This window comes from Pteropus alecto, unplaced genomic scaffold, assembly GCF_000325575.1.
Source record: "Pteropus alecto unplaced genomic scaffold, ASM32557v1 scaffold185, whole genome shotgun sequence".
In the NCBI taxonomy this organism is placed as follows: domain Eukaryota; kingdom Metazoa; phylum Chordata; class Mammalia; order Chiroptera; family Pteropodidae; genus Pteropus; species Pteropus alecto.
Window position 1 is genome coordinate 9530740 of NW_006438088.1, and position 10009 is coordinate 9540748.

The 10009-nt window shown below is 37.0% G+C and overlaps 1 protein-coding gene and 1 long non-coding RNA gene across 2 annotated transcripts in view; one reads left to right on the forward strand and one right to left on the reverse strand.

Moving 5' to 3' along the window:
• Positions 1-9015, reverse strand: part of PEX7 (peroxisomal biogenesis factor 7) — a 71476-nt gene extending 62461 nt beyond the window's left edge. The window contains exons 1-3 of the mRNA XM_006915384.3: positions 8765-9015; positions 7183-7240; positions 6148-6298 (exon numbers count right to left, since the gene is read on the reverse strand). Of these exons, the coding sequence (XP_006915446.1) occupies positions 6148-6298; positions 7183-7240; positions 8765-8894 (339 nt within the window). The 5' untranslated portion in view covers positions 8895-9015. The remainder of the gene's footprint in view (positions 1-6147; positions 6299-7182; positions 7241-8764) is intronic.
• A 607-nt stretch (positions 9016-9622) lies between these two features.
• LOC112482569 overlaps positions 9623-10009 on the forward strand; it is a 6548-nt gene continuing 6161 nt past the window's right edge. The window contains exon 1 of the long non-coding RNA XR_003047354.1: positions 9623-9745. This is a non-coding gene — a long non-coding RNA (uncharacterized LOC112482569). The remainder of the gene's footprint in view (positions 9746-10009) is intronic.

Below are 10009 nucleotides of genomic sequence, written 5' to 3' on the forward strand. Positions count from 1 at the left end.
ATATATTTGAATATATATATGCTTATATTCCTCCCTGCCTTACATAAAATATTTAAATAGCTCTGCCAATAATTCCTTCACAGGCTATCAGCTTGTAGCTAAACTAAAAAGAATTTCTAGTTTCATATGATTTTAAATTATCAAATAGGATTACATCATTCTATATATGTTTCCTAATAGATTCTAAAATAGGAGATATGAGGTTCTAATTTTTAGGTACAGTTCACTCACCAACTTGCTTTAGAGACAGGCATAGTGTTTGAGACCTGCACTGAGTCTATGAGAGAAAGTTTACAGATACAGTATCGGTGATCACGCATGAAAGTCATTCTCTATCCAAACATACCCCATTATAGTTTCAATCTACTTAAAACTATCATTTTCTCATCTTTAAAAAAAAAGTTTTCAAGCTTTGAGGTTAAATGGATGTGAGTTAGCACTTTGCAAGGGAAATCAAATCACTCTTTTTATTAAGTATTTAAAAAAATTTACCTTTTGAATCTACAACCTCCAAAATATTAGACGATTTACATATTAAGGTCAATATAAGTGAATGCCTACTAAGTTAAGACAATGGCTTCCAAACACGTTGCACATTGGAATCATCTGAGAATCTTTATATAATACTCATGCCTGGCTCCAACCCCAGATGCTGTGACCTGGGAATGAAGATTTTTAAAACGTCCTTAGGTGATTCTAATATGTAGCAAAGTTTAGGATCCACTGAGTTATTAAGACAAACATTTGCCCATTTTTCATTTCAAATATTAAAATTATAAATAGTTACTTGATAGTCTAGTCCTACCTAACAACTGAAAAGATGAGCTAAATGGACAGTGAGTAATTCTTATCCATCCATGTATGTCCTGTCTTCTGCCCAGAGTGTGTGGCCCTAAATCTACAAAATCAGGCCATCTCTCTCCTGAAGGTTCAAAGCATAAAGTTCAGCCCCCAGCCAGGTATCTAAGGCCCATCAGGATATGCCCCATGTCTACCTTTCCTGCCTCATCTCCCACCATTCCACCACACACACACCGTACGCTCCAGTCACACCAAAGGACGTGTGGTTGCCTGAACATGTCATGCTCTTTCACAGATCTGCACCTTTGCAGATGCTCCTCTCCATCAGAAATGCCTTTTTTCCTGTGGGCTGCCTGGGAAACTCCTCCTAATTGCCCAAGATGCAGCTCAAATATCAGCGTTTTTTTGTGAAGGTCCTTGGTTCCCCTCTCTCTGTCCTCTCTAGATACTTCTTTTCAACATTACCACACTGTATTAAATGGTCTTCTTGCATGTCCCAGAACTACTACCAGAGATTAGCATCTGAGTTTTCAATAACTAGCACATGCCTGGCACATAACATGTGCTACCAGTATGGACAAGTCTATCTCTTTTAATACAAGTTCTTTAAAATACTAAACAAAGCTCCCCCAAAAGTAAGTGCTTTTAAAACCTAAGAATTGAAAAGTGATAAGAAAAATTACATCCTATTGATAGTAAAATCCAAAAAGGGAAAAATTGATTCAACTGACACATAACTGGAAACTATTATCTCTACAATCACAATTCAAGGGAGAAAAGTTTTAAGCTGCTATTTTAAACTATAATAAAATCTTACTGCAATAACCCAGTCCAGAATGAATGGCTGAGCCTGACTAAACCTGCAAAAGGAAATACATCAAGTTCAACTGTACCCTTGCTTTTGTAAAAAAAAAAAAAAAAAACAGGAAAGGAGGGAAAGAAGGAAGGAGGGAGGGAGAGAGGAAAAACATCCCTTTAGTGGACAAATCTGTTATGCAGTTTTAAAGATAAATACATTTCTAAAGAGAACAAACTGCTGTCAAATGCATGAGTGCTTGTCATTCTGTTTTAATATTTTTTATGGGCACCCATTATTATAAACTTCTCAGCTTCTATCATTATAAAAGGGTAAGTAACTGATCCTTTTTTAAATAAGCAAGATCTTAACCACATAGCACATCTTTACCAGAAAATGTATAGTTAAAGACATTTTCTTCACGACACGATAAAAAGAGTTGCATACTTAGTTCAAAGACAAATTTTTGTAGGCAATGATAAAAAAAAACTTGAAATAGATCAAATATCTTTTAAAATTTTTCACAAATTGATAAGCCTATTTAACAATACACAAATTTTGACTATTTTTAAAAATTGTGATAAGCATGCTAAAAACTAGATATTTAAATAAACACTGATTTATATCATCTTTAAAGTCAGTTTTAACTCTCTCAATAACAGTGCTATAAGTAATGAAGTAGAGAAATAAAATTCTTAATATACTCTCTTTTTTTCTCCTTCTTGCTGAACTTTTAAAATTTTTCCTATTATATAAGCAGCAGAAGTCTAAGCTAAAGGCATTTTATAGGGCTCGAAAGACACACTGGGTTCTGCAGACACCAGTTAAACAATATAGTCTTCTCTCGGATTTCTGCCTTGATGCTAAGTATAGAAGCCATGCAAAGGAATAATGTCCATGATTTTCTTTCATTTCACCAAGACCATCATTCCTCAAGGTCTAAAATATATCTAGGTCTTGGCTTTCTCCTTCTTGCTTCAGTACCTACTTTGACTATCTGAAAATTGACTGCTAGACATTTCTTAGACAGTCATTGATCAGTGAAATGAGTAACTGGAAGATTCCTAACTTGTTTCATGTTTTTCTAACGCTATTATGATATGAAACCAAATAATAATAATAGCTCATAACTTATTTAGTGCTGGCTCTGTTCTAAGCACTCACAACAACCCTAAGGTACAGACTACTATTACCCTAGTTTGCAAATGAAGAAACTAAGTTTTAGGAAAAATAAGTAACTTGCCCAAGGTTACAAAGCAGGAAAGTTATAGAGCCAGAATTCTGAAACCATGCTATTCATCCTTATTCTATACTCTCTCCCATGGGTGTGCTATTCTATTATATAACATAGCTCCCTTGGACACATTGGTAGAAAAAATAGGAATCAGCTATGTTCATTCACTTATTAATGTATTCAACAAATATTTATTAGCTCCTCAAAATGCTCTCACTTGTCCTTAAATCTTTTTAGGTGTTTCTGAGTATTTGGTATAAGAGACAAACTTTGAATAAATGCTGTATTTCTCTTTCATTAAAAAAATGCCAAATATTTGGTATTATAATACTGAGCTTTAAGTTGAGCATCAGAAATTCTTTCTCTTAACAGTTTCATGGAGGATGACCTTTATGAGATTCCTACAGTTCTCTATTCATTACCCTACTTGGTGTAGTTTGGTTTTTACTAATGATTTTGAGAAAGACAAGAAGTAATGTTGTGGCACAGAGTGATGGCTGGCTCCCCAAATGGTTTCCTCCTTGCTTACAAAATCCCAGTTTTGTCCTTCAGAGAAAGCTCTGTCCTTCTTCATCCCAGGGGTGAAGCTCATTTAGATGAAGGCAAGAGTGGGCATGTTGTGCTTTTCTGGTCACTGAGACATAAAGAGACATCTCCTATGGGGCTTTAGGGAAGCTTTTCTCAGTCTTACAAGAAGTCCCAAGATAGGGACATTTTCACTTTTTTTGCAATTTGACCTCACAGAGTGACAAGATAATACTTGGAACTATAAGAAACACAAGAAGAAAAGAAACCCACTAAGGATAACAGAGTAGAAAGGCAGGAGGAACTTGGGTATTTCAAGGTACTTTCAAGCCCTGAGTCAACCAAGACTGGACCCATTCCACCTCCATACATTTGGTTATGGGAAATAATAAACTCTATTGTCGAATGCATTTTTGTTGGATTTTCTATTATACTAACAGCCAAGGCATCCTAAGTGATATAAATGCTTATTTAAATTTACATTTGAAAAGAAAATGAGGAAAGACAACCTAGAATAATAGCCTGACAAAAACAACATATGTCTTCAGTTCAAAGAAATCAGTTACATAATTATAGAATGATGTAAACCTAGTTTAACAGCAGTTCAAATAACAAAGATCAAGGTACTTGTGGACTCAAAGTAACCCAAAACTATGATGTGGCTGAAAAATATGTATAGCCATGTTAGGTAATATTACTAGAACTAGAGGCTCAAGAATATGGTGGCAAAGTCTTATAAAACTCAGCACTGATTATCACGCTTCTAGAATAAATTAGGTATACGACATTAAAAGCAACATTAAAAAACAGGAGAGGATGCAAGGGAGTTTACCAAGAGGGTGAAAAATGTAGAGACCACGTAATCTGAGGACAGGTTGAAGAAATTACAAATGCACAGGCTAGAAGAAGGATAACTAAAAAGGGACCTGATGGTTCTTCTGGAAAAGGGACACTGGACTTACTCTCACCATTTCAAAGAAAAGCATTAGAAGCAATAGTTGGTTGATATGGAAGAAAGATCGGGGCTTAAGAGAGCAATTTTCTAACCATTAGAGCGATCTAAAAGTCAAGTAAATTATCACAAGACAGTGAAATCCAATTTCAGTGAAATCAAGTAAGACTGAGAGACCATTGTGAGGAACATTCTAGAACAGTATTTCCCAGAAGGTATTACATACACCACTGATTGTACAAGAGATGATTTTAACTGGTACATACATTTTATTTTATTCATTATATATTTAACATACATTAAAAAGTAATAAATGTACATACTAAGCCAATAGTCTCATGAATATAACTGTTTTAAGATAAGTGAAATAACCATGTAAAGCTCCTTTAAAGAAAAACATTAAATCAGTTTATTCTATTTAACATACCTATATTTTACAATGTATTTTATAATCCATTAGTTATAACCCTAGAATTTACATAAACAATACAAGGTACCAAAGATTGAAGAAAAAGAAAACTTTCCAGAGAAAATATATTTTTTAAAAAAGAAAAAAAGCATTAAGATAATTATAATATAACTGGTATAAGGGAATGGCAAAAATCATGAAAATACCACAAAAATGTCTGAAGTTCTACATGCCACGCTGGAGATTCTTGCATTGAATATCCTGAAACTAAAGTTCCTCCTTTATCAAAGTTGTCTTAGTTCTCAGTGATCCTATGAAAACATGATTGTTTATAACTACAATTATTCAAAGATCTTCAAAAATAGAGAAACTAAAATTTTCCATTATTTTCAGTCCTCTTAGAAATACTGACTTTTAACAGCTATAGCTATAAAATGATGTCTGGAATCCAAAGCTAATCTTTTATCACAAAAGACTAATATTTTTGCATTTAACAAGCATTTACTGAAGGCCTTTCCAGGTCCAGGTGTTATGGTAGACACAAATCTGAAAGTAAATTTGCAAGTTTTCTCTTAAATAATGTATTGCTACCTCGAGGAAAATTTAAAAACTTTTAAGGTAAAACACCAAAATATCTTTCCCATTATGTTCATTAAAAATATATATGTATTTTTTAAACATATATGTATTTTAATGGCCTGAAGGCCAAAGTATTTTCTATGCTACTATACACATACATCCACACAAATACCTGTACACATGAACCAAATTTAGATTTAAAATTTTAGTAAACTCTGCCTCATATTCAGTATTTGATGCTCTTGCTCCAATATATTCTGAAAATCCTCAGGAATCTTACTGAAGGCCTAAAGGCGATTTTGTGAATATTAATGGCCTGAAGGCCAAAGTATTTTCTATGCCACTATACACATACACACAAATACCTGGACACATGAACCAAATTTAGATTTAAAATTTCTTTAGTAAACTCTGCCTCATATTCAGTATTTGGTGCTCTTGCTCCAATATATTCTGAAAATCCTTAGGAATCTTACTGAAGGCCTAAAGGCGATTTTGTGATGTCTTTGTGAAGAGTCTGCCTACCTCTATCTTGAGGCAGAGTGTGGCAGGCATATTCTTACAGAGTTAAAGAAAGGATAGGCCCCTCTGTAGACACTGGTGCCTCAGCATGCTTACTACTGGAGGCGTTTTCACTGTCTAATGAGAAGTCTGACCTTTTCTTCTTTCCCAGCTCCTTAAGCCTAGAGGTACTTCATGTTTGAATAATCAAATAATAAGTGACATCTAACATGTATGACAAACACTAAAACTTAAACTTCTTGTCCCCTGAAGACATTTTCTCATGTTTGTATGCCCAAATGTATTTCATCCAAAGAAAAACCATATACCCAGAAAGATTCCTTTCCTACCTCCTGAGTGTGTTCCTTGTAGACCTGCAGTGGCCCTGTGGCTTTGGCAGTGTCCCAGAGCTGCAGCGAGCCATCGCCACTACAGGTGACCAGGACATGTTCATTGTTCTCACTCCAGGTCACGTCAAACAAACCATCATTCCAGTCAAAGCTACATCAGGAAAATTAAAACGAAAAAATCTAGTTACATAGGCAGCTAAACATAAAATAACAATTTTACAGAATTTTTAAATTTATCACATTTTAACACATATTATCACACACGATCTTCACAGCCATGACAGATAAGTAGAGCAGCCACTTGTCATATGCAGACACAAGCTTAGAGAGGTTAAAAGAACAGCCCAGGTCAAACAGCTAGAAAACTGCAAAGTTGATTAAAATTAGGTTTCCCAACTAAATATACAGCACTATTTACATGAGGGCATGCCGCCGCCATACCTGGATGCTTGCTATTTTTGTGGTTCATAGGTGGGACCAGCAAGCACTTTTAAATACTAATTTAGACCAATAATTTCAACTTTTCCCACAAATCCTCACCTGAGCTAGGAGCGGGTGGTTATTTTCTGAAGGCATTTCCTTTCCTTTCTCTACATTTGACTAACACTGATGGAGGTGTTAATGAGTCCAACAGTCATACAGACAAGACATGCATGGAAAGAAAGGGAAGGAGGCACAGATAATCTACAAAATGGATAATTAGCTCCTGAGTGAGTAAAGCTAAACTACATTAAGAAGACGGCAAAGATAGAAACATCACACAACAGTATACTAACTAGTTCATATCTTCTTTATGTGTGTGTAAGTTTTATGATTTATAAACGGACATTAAGAGACAGGCGCTTTAGACAAAAAAATGACAATCAAACTTAATGGCAAAAACACATTCTACACTATGTAAATGCTGAAGTTACTTTTATATTGCAAATTTAAAAATTGGAAGAACTTTATTGATAAAAGATTCAACATCTAATTCTATCAAGTCTTTAATAGCAACAGAGAATACATATGTTAATAATTAGAGAGCCAACTTACCTTCTAAAAAGCCTAAGCCCAGATTCATTTTGATCCAATATTAGCAGAGTTCCACAGCCTAGGGAGAAAAAAATTTGAGGTCATGTGGTTGAACTTGCAGGGGGACCATAAGGTCGAGGAGGGATCAAGCACTATGTACTAATTTTACTACTACAAATTTCTCCCTAAAGTTATCGAGACATTATTTCAAAATGATCAGATCGTGCTCTCCATTGCCATCTTTCTATATCGTGCTTCAATCATTAAATATTAAACTTATCACCTCACCTATGTTTGGAATCCAAACACAGCCCTAACGGGAGAGAGATATTTGAGTTCATATTCTGGGGCTAGACATGTGTCAGACACATCAATCTTCCAAATAGGTATTATCCTCCCTGTTCACAAAGCACAAGCCTCAGGCTTAGAGACTGGAGGGGCTATGCTTCTTCTATTACAACACACTGCCTAACCAATAAATCTAAAATTTAAAACAAAATACCTGGTGAAATTTACCACATACTTGGTCGTAAAGTGCTGGACACAATACATGTTATTTACCAAAGTTGAATTATTTTATTAAGGGACCAGTGTATCTTAAAAAGTTATATGTTATAGGAACCAGGGAGAAAAAAACTCTGATTTTTTAAAAACTACAAACTCCTTTTAAGTTTTTTGAAGGATTTAAAATATCATCACAAACTTATAGGTCTTCGATCTAATCTTGTGGGCAAGGTTACATTCTCATTCCAGAGTAAATCTGTATAATCAAACAATCAAATCCGAGATGCAATTATTGTAAATGTGCAAGCGGTCAGAGCTAATGGTAAAAATATAAAGTAAATATTTCTCTCCTTCTGAATTTTAGAAATCATATTATTTTTTTGGCTGTAGGACCAAACGAAAACTATCAAGAAGCGACATGCAGTGACTTGTTTCACTGAAGTTCGGTGTGTAAATAATAGCTAGGATATGAATTTAAAGAAGAAAAATTAAGAATGGAACTCCGCCTTTTAATCTAGTTTATGACAAGAGACCAGTTAAACCTCAAACGAGTGTTTGCAAATGTCTGTATTCCTCCTAAAACAAAAGATGAGGGCAGAACTTGATTAATTTCATGATGGCAACTGCACAGGAGCATCCGATTTACGACAACCCGAAGGCAGACTGTAGGGAATGCGGGCCGATTAACAGATACTGGGGTGACCCAGAAGACGGTCTTCAAAATGCGGTTGGTCTGGACAGAAAGGTTGGAGGGGCCACAGAGGCTAAACCCACTCTCCATGGAAGCGTGTGCCTTAGGGCAGGGAGGGTCAGATAGCGGTGGACTCGATGTGCTCTTCAGAAATAAGGACATGGGCCACTAGGCACCTTCTATGCGCTACTTCCGCACCGTAACAGGAAAAAAAATTGACACTATCACTGTCTCTAGATACATTCCATACTCTGGGAAAAGGAGAGATCAGGAAGCGCCGGTTCCTCTGCTCCCCCCTGGCGTTCAGCTGTGGGGCAGTCTACAGTCTGAAGTGCTTTCCGAGGACCGGGAGAAGCCAGGACTCGGCTGGAACCCGCCCCCCGCCCAGACGGCGCGGCCCGGCCTCACCCGCGATGCCGTAGTGCTGCGCGGCGGCGCAGGCCAGGCGGCCGGGCAGGTAAGGGGAGAACTCGGCGGCATAGCCGTGACGGCCGGGCACTCGCAGCGTCCGCACCGCTCCGCCGGGCGCCGCGTTCATCCAGCCCACCACCTCCGGGCCTCGACGCCCGGCCGCCAAAGCCTCGCCGACTCGGAGGCGGACGGACCCAACTCCCCTAGAATAGTTAGAGACCCCGGAAGACGAAGAGGAAGTGAGGCGACGCGTTGTCCGTAATGCTGGATTTCTATTGGTCCGCAAATGAAATGGCATTGACGCCAACGGAATCCTTTTTTGTTTGGGGCAAAACAATCTGATTTGCGCCACCTGTAATGAACTACGTGTAACAGGGCAATGATTTGTGAGGTTGGGTGGTGATTTTGACATTTTGTATATTAGCCTCCACTGCGGGGCTATCTGGTTTTTATTAATTCATTGCCCAATATAACGAAGCAATATTATATCGGGCAGGAGTGAAACTAAGGAATTATAATAAGCAACTAAGTTTTTTTTTTTTTTTTTAATTCTCACTACATATATTGTATAGTCATCAGTGCTCAGATGTGGGGCTAATTAAGGAAAACTAAGGTTCGTTCATTCATTCAAACATTTACTAACCATATACTATGTGAAGGGTTACAATTTATAATTTATCTGCCAAAGACACTTTTGAGAGTGAAAGAGAGTGTAGATAATAATTGAGCCAGGTCAATGGGCACTCACCGAGCTGTATGAATAGTTAATCAAATGCCAAGTACAGTGCTAAGCACTTGGATTCACATATACTCTATGCCCTCAAGAGATTAGCCTAGCAGACATGTCGGCCGTTGAGTGTCATCAAAATACTGTGCTATGAAAAATACATATGAGTTGTTTTTTTTTTAAAGGAAATTGTCAGTGCTGGAAGATGGGGGAATGAGAGGAAAAGCTTAAGAAAGGAGGTATTGTTTGAGGTGAGTAAATGATGATGTCATTGTAGGAGTGGTAATAACATGAGCAACCCAAGAGAGCTAAAACGGCATGATCCATAACAATCGTGGCTGCTAGGACTCAGCCTGCCCAAGTAGAAGGAGTACCGGGAAGAATGTGTGCGCCATACCAAGTGAATTGGATTTATACTGTAATTTAAACAATGGAGAAACAGCAGAGTTTTCTAATGTGAGAAGTTAAATGACCAAGTTTTCATTTTAAAAGATCTGGGCAACACTAATCTGGTG